The following is a 23466-nucleotide window of genomic DNA, read 5'->3' as shown; positions in this document are numbered from 1 at the left end:
TTATGCAGTTACTGTCTTTAAAGCTAGTGCAATAGTCTATTGGGCGCATGTGTCATATTGGGATACCTGGCAGGTACTGTACAGGGTCTCCTTCACCCATCTCCCCACCTTTACTACTGTAGGACTGTATATAAACCTGTAATGGCAGCTCCAGCATTTCAATATTTGATTTATCAATTCTTATAATGTTATAAAAATCATCCCATAAGGCATTTTATCCCTTTAGATATCTGATGGAGTCCCGAAGCATGGACATTACTTCAAACACAGCAAAGTTATTTTGATTTACGCAAGGTGGTGTTCAGCACAATCATGCACAATGATTGCTCAGTGTCCGAAGTCAACTTACTGGGTGCAAATTAAGCACTTATGTTGATGAAATTTTGGATAAAGCAAGAAACAAGTGGTGGTCATTGCCATCTGGCAGACACAAACGCCACTGTCAAGCATGCTATTCCATCAGCATAGAAAAATGTGATGCAACTACTGCAACCTGCTTATTACATGACTTAGCCCAAGCCAGTGGGCACTTAGCCATTACTCTAATAAAGCTTGAGCAGAACGAGAACAAGGTAGAAGTTGGAGCCAACGTTTTGACTAGTGGACTTGCCTTTTCCTATAAAACTTATCATTCTGATAGAAATTTCAAACTGGTTCAAAACTTTTTGCTAAACGATACCTTTGGAGCTGACTGGGAGCACTTCATTCTATACCCAACAGCTTGGGTGTTTGAAATGAAGGGTGTGTGCAGTCTGTATATACTTGTCTTTCTATGTAAGTGGGTAGATGGTAGTATAGTAGCGAGTTGTTGTGGAGTACATATAGACATATTGTTATGCATAAGTGCCCCTATCAGACGGCAAGTGGAAGCACTTAATATATTAAGAGTTGTGTGGTGTGCACATGGAGCTATCCCCATGTGCAGCTCTGCATTCAGAGCACCAGTCTTTTTAGCATATGTATACAAACATCTTCACTGGTATATGAATGCTTTACATGCATGTCGTAGTGTGTGAATCAAGCTAGTGTAACAAGCAGCAAGCGTATTAGAGACACTGCTAGCAAAAGGGGCTCTGCTCATGTGAGGCACAAGAAAAAGTTGTTTCACCATGACATAGGCATATGAATACCATATTACCATAAGAAAAAGTTGTGGCATAGAACGACAGCAGCCACTACAGCAGCAGTTGCAGTAATTTACCTATACTGCAGAAAGCTGCTGTCAGAAATGTATACAGGCTGTCTAGCAGCTTGGACAAAAGGCAAAACCCAGTATTATTAGGGATCTCGGGTACCTTGAAATGATCAGGATCTTATGGGCAAATCTGTAAAGAAATGAACTGTGTTAGGGCAACTGAAAATATGGCCAATTTACAAAATTGCATGTTGGCATCCCCTCACAGTTCTATAATCCTTTTTTCACGTACACATCGCTTAGCATGAACGTGCAAAAAAGGGAACACTCCTCAAGATCGCATAGCCCCATTCTTTAAATCCTCTCATTAGGTTACCTTAGTGTTATTCCAGAAATTCTGTGTTCTAGCTTAATAGTGCATCATGGAGAGTGCCACTTTTTTAGTAACAAGAATTTAGTACAAACTGATGAGGGAAACCTGGAAACACAGAACTTGGGAACAGCACTTTTGCTAGACACCGTGCATACAAGTAGAGCACATCTTATATTTTTGTTTGCAAGATATTTACAAGTTTAAAGTTCACATGTTGGCAGGTGTGAACAAGCAACTGTGAACACTGCTTTGAGGGGCAAGGGAAGAAGCACAGGTCTGAGGGAAAGCACACACACACACACACACACACTTGCCACAATCGCAAGAATGTATGTCGGCAGTCCGAATGCACACTTGTTTATTGCAAGAAAGGCGCTGTGTGGGGCCACTCAAACATATGCATGTTGGTTAGTGCGCATTATTCTGGTTTCCAGGAAGAGTCGGCTATGTTCTGCCACTTTAAAGGTCTAATAATGCAGAACTTAAATTACAATGCACGCATGAAACACAGCCATGACACCAAGCTATCTTACTTTTTTTACTCTACATCTTACATTGACAATGTACATATTTGGAGTACACAAAATGACAATGTAAATATGATTCGCTAAACTAAAAGCTTCAAATGACAATGTGATCATGAAGCACAGCTATGACAAAAGCTATTTTACTATTTATGATGTGTACGTCGTATAAGTACACAAAATGACAATGTGAAAATTGTTCACAGCATGTAGGTTTCTTTCTTTACTTTGACACCATCTGTTGTTAGAAATTCCCTTAATAGATGTTGAATATGTCAATCTCAACTAATTTATCTGGGCAGATATTTGTGATATTCATTATCTAGTGATTGCATTTTCCAACTACAGAATATGTAGTCGAAAAATTTCGTCTTCAGTTACGTAATTTGAAACATGGTGATAAACACGTGCAAGAAGGGATGACCAACATAATTGTTCATAGTTGTAAACTTGTGTTAGCAGGCATTTTAGTAGATAGGAAACAGAGACAGTGCAAAGACATGAAGTTGGAAGATTTACTTTCCCACAGGTGGCTTTGTCTTGTGAGATGCACACAGTTTCCCACTACATTACCTAGAGGGAAATCTGGCACTGCTGCGCTGTGGTATGCATGGGAATGCTGGTATATTGTGACTTCGGATTGGCATCGTTCTCGGAGAGCCAGGCAAACACTGTTCCATCTGTCAGAATGATTAATTTTCTTCTAAAACACCACGTAAAAAGCTGTTTTAGCTTTATTATTACACAAAACATGTTTTGATGAGAACTTGTTGTTGCATGTACAATTATATGAAACGTAAAGAGTGTCGGCGGGCTGCTTAAGTTGGAGGAGAGACGATGAGATTCGTGCTTGCTTTGGAACAGTTCGTCGTCTCTTCTTGCTTTTCTTCGCTTGGTTATGCATTGTAGGTGAGTAAACTTCACTGGAAGATGTAATATGCATGAATGGAAACATTTCATGAACATTTTACTTTAAGAACGCATTATTTGTGTAGCCATATCCACGTTTTAGACGAAGCCTCCTACAACACCAGCCAACACAAGCCTTGCAGACGCATATACCGTCATTTCCATGATGGCACAGTACCCCCTAGGAAACTCCCATAGATGGTGGCGCCAGATTTGCCTCTAGGTGCTATAGTGAGAAACTCTATGGTGAGATGTCATTACCTGAATTTAGCATTGTGTTATGTATAGTGCATGTATATTATCTTTCACCTGACTACGCAACTTGCCGTCTGATAGATACTTACGGTGTAGTCTGTGAGCATAGCTTTAGCATGCTGCTGCTTTGAAGTGTAGTGTTCTTGAACTCCAGTATGAAATAAAGAAGCGTTATTCCCAAGTTTGAGTTCTTTGCTGATTCACAATCTTGTAGCACACTGCACTAATGGATTTCAGCATCCTGTAATGACTGACTGGTAGCTGCCACCATGCCATTATGGTCTTCTTAAGCTGATTAGTCATCTTCCTGCACTAACCATTATGTGTGGGGGAGAGTATAGTTATGGTGAAATATAATTAGTATCTGCAGTAGTGCGTAATTTGCCCAGGCAAGGAAATTGTACTCCCTGTACTATTGTATTGTTACCAACCGAATAGGTAGACCATCATACCAGTCTTTCAAATGACGACTTTAAAAATGTCCCTTCATTTCGCTCTTTGTTCTCCTTCTCTTATTTATCCTTTAGAAGCTGCGTGAAGTTCATAAACGCAGACTGTCATAGCTTGGACGGATGGTTACCACGGCTGTTCTTGCAGCACTTTGTGGGTCTCTCTGATTTGTGTTCCAAGACCGTCCAACAACCTGAGAATGCTTTCATTGGTCAAAAGCAGTGCTTGAGATAATTGTGGGCAGTCCGAAACAAAAATAGAGGAGACATTCCGCGGCCTATACTTCATTCACATGAGCATGCGATGCTCACGTCACTAAATGAGACATTATTTTAGGTTGTACTCGTTTCTTTCCGTTGTCGAAGATGTAGGTTTGTACTGTAGGTGTAATGTCTGAACTTTATTTTGGTTCAAGCGACTGTTGAAGTCGGAAGATTAATGTATTCTTCACGTGCTCCATTAACTTTTTAGTATGTTCGATCCGAAGGCAACTATTAATATTGACGCGAAAGCGGCGTTGACAAACGTTGCGCTGTGTTAAGTGTTTTGTCAGGCAGAAGCTGGCAATTCATTCTCCATTCGTTTCGCCCTAGCCCTCGAATGTCGCCGCGCGGCCGTTGTCGCGCGGATCTGGCACACGGCGTGATTTGTGATTAGAAATCAAAAGTGAAGGAATAATGAAAATAAACGAATCATTAAGAATTTGCTCGCAAGACATAGCGTCATGTGTTTATGACCGCCTATAAGTTGGAGCGGTTTGGTCATCGTAAGCCGGCGAACTGCTCTACGCGCCTCCGACAACTTTTGGTCGGTGCAAAACGTCATGGTCGAGCGTCATCGCTGCGTCAGTGTTTGCCTTTTTCTTTACGTGGATGTCTTTTTACACTGTCGACAGTGATTCCTACACTTTAGACGTATATTGTATACGTCTCGAATTCGAACTTTATTGTTTCGCTTCTGTTTTATTAGGGAAAAGAAGGGCGCTAACCTAGCATGCAACGTCACTGGTGCTGCCATCTAGTGCGCAAACGCAGAGGCGGCGCGCGGCTGTGTTTCCTGTTCAACACTTGGTGGCCGTAGAACCGCGCTGTACAGCGATTCATTCCGCAGCGCAGTGTCAAGCTTTCGTTGAGTGCCAAAATGTCCGAGCTTCCCGAGGAAGATTCTCCGCCGAAATCGAAACAGTCGCTCAGGTTATGCGATCGAATCACGAGGAGCTTTCCCAGCGTCACAGAGCGCTATTACAAGCCACGATTTCTTTTCGGTAAGTTCGCCTGCTTCCGAGCCCTGCTGATCGCCGACCGTGTGCTGAACTTCGCGTGGTCGTTACCATGAGACGTCATTACTCTCCGCGATGTAGTGCTACCAGGGTACTACTACGCTACCGGTGACGTAATTTGATTTTCAGATTTGGCTGCGCGTTTCCGTGCGGTATGTAGCCTCGGTCAGCGCACTACCGCGGTTGAAGGGGAAATCGTGGGTAGTCGCGTGGCGGCGCAGTGCGGGGGTGGCGCGTTTCAGTTTGAAATGTCTGAAGTTCAAATGGTATGCCAAAGAAGAGCAGACAGGTCACTTTCATTCCTATTTCTTGCCTGACGGTTGCACGCAATTCGTACTTTCGGGTGAAGCCACGGAAGGTGGCGTTTCGTGTCAAGTGCGTGCTGGAGTTCACGCATATATACCGATGCATAAGCATTCGCGTTTCTTTGTGTTGACATGAGCGGTCTTGTACGTTCATCAACATGTTGCGCATTACCAGTAAGAACTTACGTGCAATTTTGAATGAACGAAGGCGGCAGTGAATTGTAGCTTCAGAGGTTTGTTTTGTTCATTTTGTCGTCATAGGCTGGTGCCGAACGCGCGCGGTCTGAAAAACACAGTTTTTAGCAAGAACGCTGTTAAGAAAGTACTCGACAACATCTATGAAAATAAAGCAGGCTCAACTCGACTATGCAATGTTGGATATAGGATAACTAATTTACGCTGACTTACTAAAAAGGGACTTTTTGCTCTCAGAATTCATCAAGCTCTTGATGTGTTGTGCGCAGGTTTGGAGTACTTCTACAAGCATTTGTTATCCAAAAGCGCACATTAAATTGTGCAGATACTAAGATTTTCATGTATGGTGTACAAATCATTCATGTTTGCTTAGCAAAGTAAAAATCAGCGCATGGGAACACTGCACTGAACAGGCACGGTTAGTGCCGATCCTGAGGCTGCCAAATGAGTACACCTCTCTTCACAAAAAATAGCTAAAAGCTGGTTTGTTAAGGATCTGCCCTTCTAACTCAAAAGTTGTGAAGCACATCGAAATAGAATTTAAAAAAAAATTTAAGCATACTTTAATTCATTAAATCTTATACATTGAACATGAATTCGTAAAGACTGTGAAAGTGAAGGTAGCGGAATACGCCAAGTACATCATATTGACCACAGTGTAGTAGCATCATGCAAATTCCAAAGAAAGGAATGTGAACCACTTTGTGAGCTTGGTCGACAAACACTTTCAGTCAGCAGGCTACAGAGCTGTGAACATATTAACAAAGCTATAACATCACAGTTGGCACGTGCTGTGTTCAAGTGTGATTCCTTATGTGATTAATAATAAGGCAGAAACATCTGTCACAGGGAAGTTTCGTGAATTAGCATTGTCTGCACTTATGCAGTCTGTGTAAGTTGTAATATGGTGTCAACACTTATAAGTAACAAAATTAAATTAAATCATGGGGTTTTACATGCCAAAACCACTTTCTGATTATGAGGCTCGCCGTAGTGAGGGACTCCAGAAATTTGGACCACCTAGGGTTCTTTTAATGTGCACCTAAATCTAAGTACACTGGTGTTTTCACATTTCGCCCCCATCAAAATGCGGCCACCGTGGCCGGGATTCGATGCCGCAACCTCGTGCTTAGCAGCCCAACAGCATAGCCACTAAGCAACCACAGCAGGTTTATAAGTAGCAAATGCATTGTGAAGTGCTCATGTAAATGCATCAGAGGAAATGTGCATTACCCTCAGGTATTGCGATTACATCTTTTTCAGCAAGTGTGATGTGTCTCATAGCTTTATGAAAAATGCTTTTTCAGGAACATGTTAAATGGGGCACTTTAGTCAACATTTACCACAACTTTGATAAACTGGTGTTTCAGGGCTTTTGTAATTATAGTATGTGTAGCAGCTGGTAGCACCTGCCAATCGCCGTGAAGCCAACGCCTCGTCAGCCTCCAACATCAATGAAGTGCCTCCACTTCTCATAGCTGCATGGCATGAGGGGCATGCACAAGTTCAAGGCAAGCACTAGAGACGCTCCGAGAAGGTTGCACCATCGTGGCTGAGCACCTGCTCTTCAGACGCAGCGCAGATCACTGGGGGCAGACATTGGCCGTTTCTTGTCTCAATACAATACAATGCAATCAAATTTTTATTCATTTGGGTACATACATACTCAATTACGCTGATCCGCCTAAGCATAATGCACTTGTTTGGCAGATTAGGCAGCTGGTGGACTTAGTGCATACAGTTCCAAGTTTATATGCCAAAAATATTAATATTAAAAGCAAAAAAAATGCTTCGTGCACTGTATGTAGCGCAATAAAACAAATGCATACGGAGCATACTAACACATATATGCAACGAGAAAAAGGCCATAAATTTCATCATTTCAGGGAAAAGTTCAGGTAATTTATACAATAACTACAGTTGATGCACACATTTTCTTTTTACCATTAATGCAGTAGAGATGATCATCAGGCTCATTCAATACGGCTGGTACATATAAGCTTCCCATATTCTTACTGCAGCGCGTAAGAACAAGCAGTTTGACATCGCGCTCTGTCTTGCGCAGTGTTACCTCCTTGTTCACTGGGGTCTTGTAGTTATTGTTGTAGTAATATAGCATGTAATTACCGTGAAGCGCGAAAGCTCATGGATGGGCAACACTCCCAGCATACTTAGTTTACCTTCTATTGTTGCTGATTGAAAATAAGTGCCATAAGCTGGTGTTGACTGTTCTTATTACAGAATTTAAAGCTTGAGCCTTATAGCATGAGCAATTACCGTATAGCGTGATTCTATATGTAAGAAGAGGTTCTACCAGTGATTTATAAATTAGACGCCGAAGATAAAGTGATTTCCCTATAAAATGGCACATCATGGCCGCTATGGCTCTTCTCTTTTTAGCAAGCCAACGCGATTCCATGTCAAGTGCTGATCCCAGAAAATACCAAGGTACTTAATAGCTATTTCCACTGGCAGATAAATGCATTTACATGGGTAAAAATTTGATGAGTGCAAGAATAATGGTTTAGAAAACAAAATCGCTTTATGGGGATTCCTAAAACATCTGTGTTTTATGAAAGTTTATCAAAACTGAATTCTGTGAGGGCCAGTCAACGACTTGGCTGATGCCTGCCTGGAAGCTTTCCACTCCTATATTAGTGGCACTAGCCTCAAGTACCAACTCTGTATCATCTACGTATTGAAACACTCTAGAAAGACGTGCTCATGTTATTTTTTAAAGATCTCTTTCTTTACCAATGTTAGCTACCGGTGCACCTTCAGCTTTCTTGACCAGTATTCTGCCATTTCTAATCCAGACAAACTTGTACTCTCGCTGCCTGGAAAGCTGGCACCACTGCCAGAACAATTCTTTGAACCCGTGTCAGATTTTCATTTATGAATATACACTCACTGCGCAGGGCACTTTTCTTTGCCAGTCATTTATCTGTAGTGGCTTGATCCACAAACTGAGCAATGATCGGTGCGATCTTGTCTGGCTACGCTTTCAACTGATGCACTGCTTTGAAATCATGCCACTTGGGTGCAGGAAGTTGCAGCTTCATGCTTAATTCTGTCAAAATCTGATAGAGGCCTTGGTTAGGTGACTCTGGTATGCCACGTATTTCTATATTTCAGTGCCTTGTGTATTGTTGAGTGGTTCTGACAGAATCTTTAAGTTTGACAATCAGAGTGTCCTTTTCACTCAACTTTCGAATGAGTTCCTGCAACATTTTCTTCACTTTTATAATTTCAGCTTCATAATTATTTGCTTTTCACAGAACCTCATAATATTTTCTTGCTAGCATTTCTATCTATTTTTTGATTGCTTCTGCTGTTACAGATTGCTTATCGACCATTTTTGAAAGGGTATTCAGTCTTTTGAGGACTTTGGCAAGCTTCATCCCCCCATCCCACTCCCATGTGTAGGGTAGCAAACCGGTTAAGCTAAACTGGTTAATCTCCCTGCCTTTCCTTCTCCACTTTTTTCTTCCTTCCTTGGCAAGCTTCTGGCTCGGACCACCAATCGAAGCACTTAGGGAGGCAGTAGCTTCCCCATCTCTTTCCTCGTCGCTGTCTAGGTCAGACTTGCTGTTGTCTTGAACATCTCTCTGTGTTTGACACACCTTACATTCTCATGCTAGCATTTCACTACTCTGTAGTTTATTGAATGCCTTTTTAGACACCTGAGCATTTCCCAACTTGGTACAATTTGCTACAAGCACTTCACGTTGACGCAGATTCTTCCGTAATAGTCATCAAACAACAATAGCACTGTTGCGATGCCATGTCTAAACACTCTTTGGGCAGTCTAATGGAGTTTCATGCATAAAAATGGCTTCTGTCATAATAAAAAATCACCTTACCTAAGAGCAAACAAGAAAGTCGGTCCTGCAAACGGCACCCCACCAAACTGCAAGGCAGCATTTCTTGGTCTCACTTTTATGCAGTCCAGGGTCCCATGGTTTACGACTTCAGCCTCGTTCCAACATGCAGTAGTGAAGTTATCTTTTGGTGGCTTGTGCATCACCTTGCTTCTTTGGCACGTGTGGCAGTAGCAGAAGGCTAAGGATAACCACCATCGCCTAAGAGTAAGCAAGAAAGTCAGTCCTGCAAGTGGCGCCCCACCAGACTGCAAGTTGTATCACTTGTCACTACTTATTTGTGGCTACTTACCTGTGGAATGCAAGTTGTATTACTTGTGGCCTGCCACCTTCATTTGTCAGCCAATGTCACAAAATTGGTGACTTTCATATGAGGAACTCTTACTAGAGCACCGAGCCCAAGCTGCCTGCCAATGAAACATCATGTGACATTTCATAGGAGCGTCTACCGAAATTCTGACCCTCAGATTTACACCTTGGCTGGCTGAGGCGAACAGCCAGTTCGCCGCTTCAGAGATCTCTTTGCAGACATGGAGGTTCCATCGTGTTGTTTTGGCCGTGTCGCTTGAGGTAGTTACCGAGTTACGCAACTTGATTCTCACACCTGCACAGTCCAAGCAATATGTGTGCTGGTGTCTGACCTTCTGAGGCGCACATCCGCTTCCGACCTGCTCCTACTGTAAGTGATCCTGGCCAAAGAACTTGGTGACTGTAAGCCTTCACAACTCCAGCATCACTTTCAACAGCTTCTAAGGGACAAGGCAGCTACTTATGACCAGGACCTCCTCTCTGAGCTGTTCCTTCAGCACCTCCCACCCAGCTTTTTCATGGTGCTTGTGTCTACTACTGGACTATCACTGGATCAGCTCATCCAGCTGGCCGACTCTGTCATGGAAGTCGCCCTAAAATTGGTGGTGATGTGCACGGCACAACAGGGGCAAAGGACGGAAAGGAACAAGGGTGACAAGCACCGACTTCCAACTGAGCTTTATTATTGTAAACACACATATAGCCTTAGCAAAACTAAAAGACATCTTGAATCTCCGTCGTTCCTTTACGCCCTCTGTCCGCTGCTGCGCTGTGCACATTTAAGCCCCTTCATCAGCTTATGACAGCAGTAGCAGTAGTATGGAGTTGCTTTAGTGCACATCATCATGGGTTACAAACTGGCCTGGGGGGTATTCTGTAAGTGTCCACCTAGCGGACATGTCCATTTCATCTGCAGCTGAAATTCCGATTGGCTGAGCTGGGTTACACATCAGAAGGATACAGGCTCCCCCAGCCAATTGGCACTTCAGCAGCAGATTAAATGGACATGTCCACTAGGTGGACATTACAGAATATCCCCTGGTCTCACACCTTGCCTAATGTTGGCTTCGTGGATGCCTCGTCTATGCTTGAGTAATGATGGAGTCAGACCACAGATGCCTGAAAATACATTGGAGGTATATGCCTTACCTTTGGCCCCCTCTACTTTGAACTATTTCTGCCTGGTTTGGTCGCTGGCACATCTAGAAAATCTGACTCACTACCATGCCCAAGTACATTTGCACACTGTTAGTTTATTGTGCATTGCCATTACTTTGTGGGATAATATGTAACAGCAGTATTTATCATTGTTACCTTGTAGATGCAAATGGTGTTAATGAGGTGGTTACATACCTTATAAAACCTTCAGATAACAGCATGTTTCATTTTGACTATTTTCCTTGCATAATTAGGAAGTCAGACTGAACCTGGAATAAACACCATACCCTAATCGGTATTTTGGCTGGAACTGAACCCAGACTAGAACTTACATTATTGGAACACACCTGAACCCCAACCAAACCTGAATGGAAAGAAATAAAAGTGGTAATCAGTACGGAGCAATACTGTTGAAGCATTTTGAGTGGTGCATGGAATCAAGCTATTTATTAGGCTAAGCAAAAAAACAGCTTTCTTTGCACAGTTGGCCCCACCTCACTTGCAGCCATTCATTATAAGCAAGACAGTCTGTATGCAACAGTTGTGACAGGTGCTACGAAAAATTGCAAGCACATAGGCTGAGATGCTTGCTATTCCGAACTCGTGCCATTTTAGCTGTTGTTTGTGGCGGAAACAATTTTGGAGGGCCTTCAAAGGACCACCGACTGTGTTGCAACATTGTGTTACGACCTCTCTGGCCTCTCTAACACCGACAGTAGAAAATAAAGAACCTCAACTACAGCAACTATGAAATCCTTAAAGTGTGTACACAAGGAGATATGCAGAGAAGAAGGGAAGCAACACAGCAAGCCACCAGAGGAGCATGTAACCACACTGCTGGTGTGAGTGAATGTCACTGTCTCGACAAGCTTGTTGGCATGTTGTCACCTGGGCCTTGATAATGTAGCGATGCTATTCCTATGCTTTTCTGTTTGGCGCTTTGTCAGTGATCTGACTGGTCCTCTACCCATATTATCACTGAGATTGGCTGGCTGTGAATTGTTGATGCTAAGGAATAGAATAGAGCAGAAGGATTTCTTACACTATACGGACCTAGTGGTGCTTGGTGGGCATCAGGTGCCCCATGCGATAACATTCAGTTTTGTTCAGGAGAGAACCTTAAACAGTGGAAAATAATTTTTAAACATGAAGAAAAATGCTGTGTTGCATGCACATTGCGGCTCACCACGACACTTCAATATGATACTGAAATTACTCAGATGGTGTGAACGGAACCGCATCAAAATTCACAGCAGCCAGTGTGGGCCACTCGGATAAAAGATGGTGAGGTGGACTTTTTCGGTACTGTCACAGAGAGTGAGATCATGTCATGTGGGACGCCGCGCGTAGAATTGAAGCAACGTCCTTTCTTTCTTACAAGGCACTGGTCACATCAACTCGCATAATGTCAGTAAAGAGTGCATACTTTCCTGAGCCCGTGAGGTGTAAAATTTGCATATGTGTTCCCTTATTTTTTCTGTGGGATGTTCTTTTGTGGAGTCATTATAAAAAAAAGTTTCTCCCATGGTGATTGGGTTCTATGCTTTTCTATAGCTTTCTGGGGTCAGTGATACCCAGGTGTCTCCCAGCGATCTCCAATTACCCACGTCTTGCACCAGCTGGATAGGCTGGAGTAAATGGATGTTTGAGGTGTTCTTAAGGATAGTTCAAACACAAAGATACAAAGACAACATGATGAGTTCTAGCTGATGATTTTACTTCATTTATGTGGAATGCTTCCATCAACTCGCTAGCAATCTGGTCATGACTTATCAATAATTATTGTGCCCGCAACATGCAGCATTTAAGAGCATGCACCATGGCAGCTGTCTGCATAGCATTGTATATCTTTATTGCACTGTTGTGCACCAACTAGCCCAACATGTGTATCATTTGGATGTTCAGTATCGTGATTATGGTGTCAGTAGTTGGGAATATTTAAGGACAAAGTCTGAACTACAAACTTTTCTGTCAGTACTCAGTATTGTTTCAGATGTTTATCTTTTTTTGCTTATATGCAAATGGAAGTGATGCTCAAGTGTAGCTGCAATGATGATTGGAAAGGCTTCTGCTTTCTTTTGATTTCAGATGCAAATGGAAAGAAAGGACACGATCAGTGTGCATTGTTCCACTCAAACAGGTGCAGTAACACTTCTGATTTGTGACTTCTACACTGTCTCTTCAATTGGCATCAACATATTTGTAAAATTTGTGTGAACAAGTACAATGCACAGAGCACCTACCCATGATTGTCTAGGCAAGGTGTAAATGTGCCTCTGGCAATCATGACTGGTGCAAATTGTTTTCATACTGTGAGGAGACCACAGTTACTAGTAAAATACTGTGCAGTCTTTCAGCTAGTGCCAACTCTCTGCTAGGTGACATCACAAATAGTGTGATGTCTGCTGTGGACGTGCTTTGTCATTAGTGATAAGAATCCCTGCAACCAAGCTGGTGATGGCAGCTGGGGTTAGGATTGGCCGTTTGGTGGAGAAGAAAAAATGGTGACAGCTTGATATAGAGTTCTAAAGCATTTTCACACGTCCCCATAGGCTTGTAGGAACTATATGCATGCCAGTGTGAACATGAGTATTGAGAAATGAGCACTATGTTGAGCATAAAAATTTTGAATTGCTGAGAAGGATTACAGCTTGTCTGTTCAATATTGGTGTATGAAAAAAATATTGTGTAAGAATATTCCTTTACACTGCCTTACATGTGACCCTTGACAACAAGCCTTTTGACTAGACATTGTTCAAGAACACCTTTAAAGGGACTGCCAAATGACCTGAGCCGCTTGTCAGGTTTAAGTAAGGATACTATACCTAAAAAAAACATTATTATCGCTAATAGGATAATGATTGAACTTGAATTATAAAATTTTGTTGACGGAGACAGCTCCACATACATAAGCCAAGTGACGCCAGACAAAGAGAGAGACAGAGAAAACTTTATTCAATATCCTTGCTGGGGTCAAGAGGCAGGGTGCCGATAGACTAGCCCCACCAGAGCCTCCCTTTCTCAGTGTTGTTACTTTTGTTACGTATGGTGTGTGTGACACACAGTTTTGCAACGGCTTCGGGTACTTGACTGTTGGTACATGCCCTGTCATTTTAGCAATCTCTGCGAGAACAAGGAACAGGTGACAGTTAAGTAGGCTACAGACAACCCGGCAAAATTAAGTCCCATATATGTCACTGGTACCACAGTACCGCAAACTCTTACAGACACCTTACATTTCAAAACTATAGCATCTTTTGTCTACTGGAATGTGTTGCTCTTTTCTGTTAGCATACGGTTTCCTATATATATTTGCTACCCCAGAATTATGCTAGTGTCGACCTCCAACATGGTGCATGCAATGGGCTCCAAGACTTGTACGGCTTCAAGAGGCACGGCTTTAAAAGGCACTGAAACACTCCAGAAGCATGATAAAAACGTATTCCCGATCTGTAGACAATACTGCTGTAAACATGCATGCCAAATAGTATTCTGGTGCATTCAATGAGAAACGTACAGTCTTGCACAACAGATAGCTTGCTCTCTCGAGTGACTTTCAGTCTCCCACTTTTTTCCACTCTATGTTATGTCGGCGATAAATTTACAACTGACTCAACAGCCCAATGCCGCCAGCCATTGGGTTACTGTTCCTGACTATGAATTATTCCTGCGCAAAAGCTCGCACACATGTGCACGCCCTTCCATATCTTCTTGTTCCCTTGGAAACAAAGAAGTGGTGGCTGTTAACACATCCTGCCCATCCTGCCACTACTCCTTTATCGCTCTCTGGCATTTTTTGTCAAGCTCCAGCATCGAAAGGTTAGCCTAAGTAAGCCGCAGAAAGATGGAAAAGAAAAAAAAAACAGAGCAGTAGGTAGGGTATCGCTGTCTTCACTGGCCTAGCTGAGAGGAACCCATGAGTTAATGGGGATGGAAGGAAGGAATGGGGAAAGTTAACATTGGGTTCTATCTCCATTCTTTTCTAAAAATGTTTTTCGGTGGTATATTAACTGAAAGGCATTGCACTTATTTCAATGTGGCTTGCGAGTTTCCAAAAAGGTGTCAGGGTTCCCATTAAACTAAAAGATAATTTATACTCCTGGTAAGACAATCTAAAAGGGATAATGAAAATGTCTTTGCCTTATAAGTTTGTCTTAACAGGAATTATTCACAATACAGAATAAACTATTTCTGGTGCAGCTATATGTCCATGTCACAAGACAAGAAATGAAATAGCATTAAAATTAGAATTCAGATGTAGAGATATATATTCAGGGGATTTTTATGATGCAAATAATATCTATGCATTCTTAAACAATTGAGCAAATCTTACTTGCCAATGCTGTGCAAACTTGTGTTATTTTGCAGTAGCTGATGTTTCAGCTAGTTAGCTAAAAATTTTTCAGCTCCGTCATGTTGTTTTAAAAGATGCACTAAGGTATTCACAGTGTTACCAGCTGTATTGTGTGAACACCGCTAGGCAGTGTTCTCACCTTAATTATCGGCCTGCAATACCACTTTGAGGACTGCCTCAATTAGTATTTCTCATGTATTAGCCCTGCTGGTTTCCACATTATAATCAATGCTGTGTGGCTGTTTGTGTCTTCAGAAACACCATTTGCTTCTCATGCAGTTAGCAAAGTAACCTTCACCAAGTCTGCCAACTTGGGCACCTCATTGTGCCTAGTAATAGGCATCAGTGGTGGCTGTACTAGCTTTAGCTTGCTTTAACTAAATAAGTGTTAAGGAGATTTGTTTGGGGGGGTTCTATAGGAAACCGGTAAGATGCTCACTCATTGTTCCTAATATCCGAAAATTCAGCTTAACTGAGTTTGTTTTAAAAGGCCCTGAAACAATACTTTTCTAACTAATCATAGAATGGCCTCACTATTAAAAGTCGTCGCCTCGTTAATCTCCTGCTGCAAAATTTTTCAAATCTATCAAGTGTAAGCGGAGTTAAGATGTAGTCATCGCACTGATGAGCAGCTTTCGCTCTCCTTTTGTCTCCACTAGCATGCGGGAAGCAGCACAGGGAATGTGGCAAGGGTGGCCAGGCTTTGTCCACAAGTTGAGCATTTCACAGGCAGCATCTACTCTACGCAGCTTCATTTATTTCATTTTCACTTATTTAGCTAAGAATAAGCGAAAACACTTTTTGCACTTTTGAGTACAATGAATGAAGAGCGTTATTTTGCATTTTTCATTATAAGCCAAATCGTGTACATGTTTGTGTGCATAGCATTGCCATATATGCTTACACTACGTTGAAATGTGCAACTAAATGGTTTAATATATTAGGGTCATTACAAAAACACTCAACTTGCATATATTTCAGCAGTGAATGAGCTGGTAGAATTGAAGAGTTATGCAGGAGTTAATTCTTCTTTTTATTTGAAGTTTCAGGAATTGCCATGCATTTGTAACATTTTTGGACCCACTGTGGTGGGGTAGTGGGTTTGGCGTTGTGCCAGTAAGCAAAAAGGCGCAGGGGATGAAATTCTGGTTACGGCGGCCCATTTCGGTGAGGGCAAAATGTAAAACCACCCATGTACCATGCATTGGGTGCACATTAAAGAAACCCAGGTGGTCAAAATTATTCCGAAGTCCCCCAGTATGGTGTGCCTCATTACCATACTGTGGTATTGACACATAAAACGCTTGAACAGAACAGTCTTGGGTTGCAGTGTCAATATCTTGTCTTTAATTGGATGTTCTATTCAGCTTAATTATATGTAATTATTTAATACAGCTGTTGTTGCACTTAAGGATTGTTTTCCAAGAAGCTAGGCAAACTTTGGCTTACCTCGATGCTTACATGGTTACAGTGGAAGAATGGGAATTCAGAGGCTCCTATTATGCCCTCTTCATAACCATTCATAATTGTGTCTGCAATGTAGCCAATAGTGTATGGCTACTTATAAACAAGTTATAGCTGTCTAATTTTGAAGATATTTCCTTAATTGGTTATGAAATAACATGCTCACATAGGGTTCTTAAAATCATCATTATGAGTCTGGCGGTGAAGTAATCAGTTGCACACATTCTTCCAGATAATAATAATCAGAAGGTGCAAGTTTCACTGGATAGTTACAGCATCTTAAGCTTGGCCGCAATGCATTTCGTGCTGGTTCTTAAATTTTCACATGTTCTAATGGTTTGTTATGGGCAGCTGTGGCTACTTTGTGCATAAACTATAGATACTTATAATGATTACACGCAGTGGTCCCAAAAGTGGTCTTTGCTCTTGTGAACAACAGTTGTATGTAATGTCACATTCGGCATCTGGCAAACCAGAGTCAAGTACACTGATATAACTTTTTCACCTTGGTGACAAAGAGCCCTTGAAAGCAGTATTTAGTAGCCTTGTATACCTTTTGTTAAAAAATAATATGTGTACACCATATGGTGAATGCTGATACATCTTGTTCCTGCTTTTCAGAATTGTGCTTGTTACACTAGCTCCATCTCACCCAATTATAAGAGAGAAGAAGACGGTCACAAAGGTTGATTATCAAGTAAATGAGAAATTAAATCGCCTCAACAATCAAGTGTCTGGGAAATGGAAGAAGGTGAGCTCATATACAATTGGCACTTTCACAATTGGCACTTTCACAATGAAGCTCAAGTTATGGCATTGCTTCCTGCAGCTTGGTGTGGCAAAAGGTTGCCAGCTTTATAGTTCTGTCTGAGAAAAGTAGTCATAGTTGGCCCTGAATTTATTTTTGTTATCTAATTTTTTTCATTATCGCAGTTGTCGTGTCACTTTAGCATGATTTCATCTTAAAACATTTTACTTTGTGTAGTGGAGAGCTAATTTGAACTGCTGTTTTATCATATTAAGCATAAGCATTTTAATATTGTACAACTGCATGCTTGACGAAGGTAGCTAAAATGGCTTATTACAGCGCTAATTTGAACTGCTGTTTTATCATATTAAGCATAAGCATTTTAATATTGTACAAGTGCATGCTTGACGAAGGTAGCTAAAATGGCTTATCACAGGACACTCACCACAAAGGCTATGTAACTCTAGCTTGCAGATGGGAACTTGTTTTATGAGTTATTGTTATTATTTTTTGTAATCTAAAGATATATTAGCTCAGTGTATTGTGCTCATATTTGCATAGCTGTGATACCTGTGAATCATCGAAACCACCCCGACATTGGCATTCATCGTGGACAGACTGCACTTAGGATGACATGTTTGTCACTTAATGATTGGTTGATTTTTCTAATCATGATTTGGCAGGAAGTGCCTGCCTGTGATGAAGATGCAATGAAAATTTTGCATCAATACTTCTTCATGACACATTTATTTTGTATGATGATACTTTTCAGCCTGGTTAATAGTTTGCTACCTTGTTTGTAGGGTGGCCAGAAGCTACAAAAGGAATCTGCATTATGTATCGTAACCTGCTCAGATGGAGAGATCTATACAATAACAAGCACAGTCCCTGGTAGCCTGATAGAAGTTAATGACCATCTGACCACTTCACCAGAGCTTTTGACTGAAAAGGTGATAATTTTGTTCCTTTGTTTATTGTATTGAGTGCTGCAACTTTGGATTTTGTAGTAGACGTAATGTTTGCGTTCTCTGGTTTACCTGTCTGGACACATGAGTGGATAAACACCTTTGCCTGGCAACTGCTAAAGTTTGTTCCACGCACAAATAAAACACAGCTCACCATCCTAGGAGAAATTAACAGCAAGTAGAAAATTTGAATGTGGTTAAGTGCTAGTTATCTCCATATTGAGATGAAGGCACTTAGGTTGAGGACTAGTTTAGGTGACGTAGGTTAAATGATGGGTAAAGCGGAAACAGTTGATCTGTTGTATTGTGCATTGCTGCACTGCTATTACTCTGCAGTTTAGTTTTTAGACTAGTAAACATTACATTTGCTTCAGGCATTACTAGTTCGTGCTACAAGACTTATTGCTTATTTTTGGTTCTTAAACAACATAGCACTTTCACTGGTCGCAGCTTGTATTATAAAAGCTTTCTTTGCTTAGCCCAGCACTTTTTCGCATCTTTCAGTATCTCGGAAGATATTGTCACATTGTAGTGATGAACAAAATAGTCGTAAAACTGTGAATGACGGAATTATTTTTCATTGGGCAAACCTGTGCCCACAAGCACAAGTTACACTCAAAGCACAATGATATCGGCGAACACAGTCGGCGATAGTCGAAATCTGATGAGCAGGTCAAGCGCATTGGCTTTTATACATCACTCATCGAAAGTTCCAGTGTAATCGCTGGTGCCTGCGTGGTTCCCATAAACTACTGCACAATTTGCGTCGTGCATGCAGTCTGATAATACAAGGTTCTGCGAGGACGTGCACAACAGGTGGAATGAACGATAACATTTTTGTAGGTTACAAGTCATGCAGGTGAGTCTTGTGCTGAGTGATGACATTTAACGTTTGTTAGCTGGTGAACAGCGATCACGGGACAACGATAAACAAGCACACGTGTCACGACACACACACATGCGCACGCGCACACTCACATATATAATATATATAGGTAATATTCTCACTGGCTTATATGAGCACTGCATCTCTAAATGTTAATATCTAAAGGGGTGCCAGCACATGCACCTCTGTTGTGCGTAACAAAACAATAAATACCATCATAAAACATGTACATTTATAATGTTGCCTCATAGGTATCTCTAATGCACACAGACGTATTAATGGCATAGTGCTTGACATTCAATGGTTTCTTTGAAATTTCTTATATTTGGCCTACAGCCCTGTTCTCTGGTCACTGCATGTCTGCCAAAGTGTATGCGCCCATTCCTGGCCAGTCCCCAAGAATTGCCGCTGTGATACAGGGGGTACAGAAACTTTAGATGCACTAACATATGTGTCGTTTTTTTTTTTTTTGCATACACCTCTCCACACCATTCTTTCCCCGACAAGAATCAAATATTGCGAACATCTCATAGTGTGCATCCATCTGAACTAGTGGTTGCATTGTGGCATAGCTTGTTAACAGCGTAGGGCACAAACGTAAGCATTGAACAAGATTACACGTTATATAAAATGAAATTAGAGACAGTTATTTGTATAATGCATTTAATTAGCCGCTATGTGATAGCTTCACTTTACAGGTTCCAACATGTATTTTGGATGCGCAAAATTTCTATTTTGGCTTTCACTGGAAAAAGATATCATTATGTTGCTGGTCCTGTTGCTAAACAGCAATATTGTTTTTGTCCAGACCACATGGACATTGCGAAGCTTTCTTGTACAAGCATGATGATGTAGTGATTTATAGATGTTTAAAAGTTGCCAAAACATCATCTGCTCTTTACTTGTTGTCATACTCATGGCACCTTTCACATTCTCTAACAGGTCACAAAAAGCCCTCCTTCTCGAAGCCTCTATATCATTTCTTATGCTGCTGGTAGCATTTAAAACCAATGTTATGGTATATTTATATAGCTGGATATAAACACCCATCATTTACATTCTTCATATTTTGCACCTTCAGGATATAATGCACAGTCTGTCTGAACAGGTAACTTCCTCTATCCTACTGGAAAAAATAAGTGCAAAACAATTTCCAGTGCTGCTTTTGCCCTTTGCAACCACATTACTGTTGAAGTAGAGTGTTTTTCCTAGATATAATGGTTCTTGAAAAAGATACTAATGCTACTTCGTTTGACTTTTTCTGTGCTGCAGTTATCTCTGTTTGTGTTATAAAAATGTTACTGTTTGTATGGCTCTATAACTTTCTGTGTAATTTGTATGGATCTGAAAAAGCTAGGAATCCATGTGCGTCACATGCAGATATATTTTGGTGTATGCTTGGTGTGATGGAATGAATGAGTGAAAGAAATTAGCTCTCACCGAATGAAACCTAGCTGCTTGCACCTGTATATGTCATGACATGTAAGGGCAAGTGTCTTTGAATAATGAAGCCGTTGCAACGAAAGATATGTGCACTTCCTCAGAATATTCAATTTTGGGTTTATTCAACACTAAAAACGAGGCAAGAAAATTCTGCTTATTCTTTTTATTCATGAGTACGCTTATTTGCTTGTTAATTATTTTTAGTGCAAGCTCCTCGTTTCAATATGCCACACGTTGAAGTGACCCCTTAGTTGACATTATCATTTAATTAACTACTTATATATGCAGTGCTTCTCAGTGCACGACCAGCATGGTGAATTGTTCTGCATGTCAAATTTCTATTTTGGTCTTATTTTGGTCAATTATATTGGTCAATTACGTTCGTAGCTTGCATTAACAGCACAAAACAGATTACAAAACATAAGAAAAGCTATGAACCATGGATTTGCACATTGCCTTGTCAATAGAAAGAAAGAAGAAAATTTGTGTTGAAATGTAAGATAGTTCATAATTATTGAAGTATTTTTAATATTTAGGCAAAAAGAATTACGTGTATATTACAATAAGGTATATTTCCATGAGTCGCACATACTATCTGCAAGTCCAGCTTACAGTCATAACCATACTAACTTGCCTGTCGATGGCCTTGCCAGTTGTTTGACCCAGTTAGGAGCCAGTGGATAGAAGTTATATAATTACAACTGGTTCTCCTGCATTCTGAGCGTAGCTTAACAAGGCAAAGAAAATTGCTTTAGTATTTGTGGTGATATATTGATTATCTAATAAAAGCTTGATTGACATTGCATATGTGCTTGGCAGCATGCATATTTAAATGAGAAAAACATTTTTTTAAAATACGTTGATGTTTGTGGATTGTTACATGCCAAGCGCAGGAGTACTACATTTTTCAGAGAGAGAGAGAGAGTGAACTTTAATGAGAACCAGCAGTTTAGTCGGCTGGGCCTAGGCCTCCCACGATGGGACGTCGAGGTCTTGCCTCTTCGCCACTTCGTAGGCCTGCTGGGTCGCCCAGAGTTGGTCGTCGAGATAGGAGAAAAAATTTTTTACTTACTCATGCCCGTTTGTACGAAGTTAGCTATGCAATACACAACTGAAGTATGGCAATGGTTTAACTCTTTCTTTACCACATTTCTTGTCCCGTGCATTTGATGTAATTTCTTGATCAGCCATGCCATGCACCTCAAACTAGTACCTGAGCCTCTGTGTGTTATTTCGTCCAGATATCCTAGTAAATACTAGGGCCAGCTGAACAGGCCATTTCACAGCAGTAAGTGGTCGAACTGCTAGCCAAGCTCCTGCAGAAGGTCTAACTCAACTCAACTGCATGCTCGTGTCCGAGTGAAAACTCCACACAATGGAAATAATTTCTCATAATGAGTTGTACGTATGCAGTGGACTCACTAATGAATAAAAGTGACCCACAGTGAGAAAAATTGAAATTGTGCTCAGTATTACTGGAACATAAGAATCGAAACATGTACTCCGCATCGGTGTGGTATGTATTGAGGCATCGTCAAAGCTGTGACGTTGTTAGGATGGAAAATCAGGCAACCAGACAATTTACTGGGTCAACACGGCTGTTCTCATTTAGGCCATAGTGTAGTTATGCATTTTTTTAAATTTGAAACTGCAATGCATGCTGTATGCCAATTTCAACGAAACTTCTTGTTAATGTATTACATTGGAATCCCCAGTTTGTGTAAAATATTGTCAAACTTGTCCAGAAATAAAAGTGGTAGTCTTCGGTTTTCATAGTTCAGTGTGTTTCTTGAATTCTGAAGTGAGTGTTTGGCAGCTTGTCAAAAAGATGTAGATGAAATTGACTGACTTCTAGGGCAGCATGAGTAAACAGTTAAGAGAAATATGAATTCAGCCTGGCTGCATACTCCTGATTTCTGCGGGAAAAGTGAAGACCATAGAACACTGTGCAAAAGCATGGCAGAGAGACACGTAGTGTTAGCTTAGTGGTAACATGCAGCCGGGTCAACCTTCCCGTCTTCTTTCACTTAATGAACAACACTTTCCCATAACTGAACATTATGCAGTGCCGAAGAGAGCTTGGTCCACAAATCGTGTTTTGCAGTGGGCGAACAGGAGCACTCTTAAAGGGCTCTCGCAAAGGCTTCCTTTGGTTTCGGTGCCATCACTGTGGCTACAGCGTGAGGCCTGGCAAAATTGCTGTAATTTGGCATGCTGAAAGCTTGTTAGCCAAATCTGGAAATCATTAATGAAATACAAGCACTATTTCTGTGTTGTATATGCTGACTTTAACTCTCGCAGCCTTGGTCATCTGGCTACGTTGCCATTGTTCTGCCTCCGCTAAAGTTGGACACAGTGCTGCTGCACACTATGACATCGCCTGAAGCTTATGTGGCAGCCAGGAAGGAGTTGATACCCATGTGCTACATCTCGGATGAAGAAATGTTTGTTCATCAGCAAACGCCGCTTATTATAGAGGACGCTTAAAGGAATCTTATGTGTAAGGCTTTGCTCTATTTATGTTCTGCAGTTATGCTTCTTTGTATTGCGCTTAGTTGAACTAATAAAGTGTCATTCCTTTTTCTTTGTTACCCTTTTTTGACCATGACCAAGCAACAAACTTAAATGATGGTGCAGTTGTGGGGGTGTCATAGTAGCCCCATATCGCCAGAAATATAAGTACATTGATGTTGGCTGGGTTTAGCAAGACCCGTCTTAAAGCTGTACGCTACCAAAATCCGTGCACCAGCTTCTTCGCGCCTCCTGGACATAGTGAAAGGCTGTGGGGTAACCATTTCTCGTGAGCATGATACTGTTATTCATGGTAGAGCTT

At 41.3% G+C, this 23466-nt stretch overlaps 1 protein-coding gene across 2 annotated transcripts; it reads left to right on the top strand.

Moving 5' to 3' along the window:
* The first annotated feature begins 4710 nt into the window (after nucleotides 1-4710).
* Nucleotides 4711-23217, top strand: LOC142572263 (protein Abitram). Of its 2 annotated transcripts, XM_075681236.1 has the most exons (5): nucleotides 4711-4910; nucleotides 12862-12913; nucleotides 17213-17342; nucleotides 18143-18289; nucleotides 22935-23217. In XM_075681236.1, the coding sequence occupies exons 1-5, from the start codon at nucleotides 4787-4789 to the stop codon at nucleotides 23118-23120; spliced, it is 639 nt and encodes a 212-aa protein (XP_075537351.1). In that variant the 5' UTR covers nucleotides 4711-4786; the 3' UTR covers nucleotides 23121-23217. The 2 variants fall into 2 exon arrangements, with proteins under 2 accessions (XP_075537351.1, XP_075537352.1); XM_075681237.1 differs by lacking the exon at nucleotides 12862-12913 and having other exon boundaries at nucleotides 4713-4910.
* The last annotated feature ends 249 nt before the right edge of the window (nucleotides 23218-23466 follow it).

This window comes from Dermacentor variabilis, chromosome 2, assembly GCF_050947875.1.
Source record: "Dermacentor variabilis isolate Ectoservices chromosome 2, ASM5094787v1, whole genome shotgun sequence".
Classification (NCBI taxonomy): Eukaryota; Metazoa; Arthropoda; class Arachnida; order Ixodida; family Ixodidae; genus Dermacentor; species Dermacentor variabilis.
This window is presented reverse-complemented; position numbering and strand designations above follow the sequence as displayed.

What these genes read in the sequence shown, in the direction of transcription:
- LOC142572263 (XM_075681236.1), top strand. Translation starts at nt 4,787, where the DNA reads ATGTCCGAGCTTCCCGAGGAAGATTCTCCGCCGAAATCGAAACAGTCG. An exon ending in TGTCTGGGAAATGGAAGAAG is followed by an intron (nt 17,343 to 18,142) that starts GTGAGCTCATAT and finishes CCTTGTTTGTAG; the next exon opens with GGTGGCCAGAAGCTACAAAA. An exon ending in CAGAGCTTTTGACTGAAAAG is followed by an intron (nt 18,290 to 22,934) that starts GTGATAATTTTG and finishes TAACTCTCGCAG; the next exon opens with CCTTGGTCATCTGGCTACGT.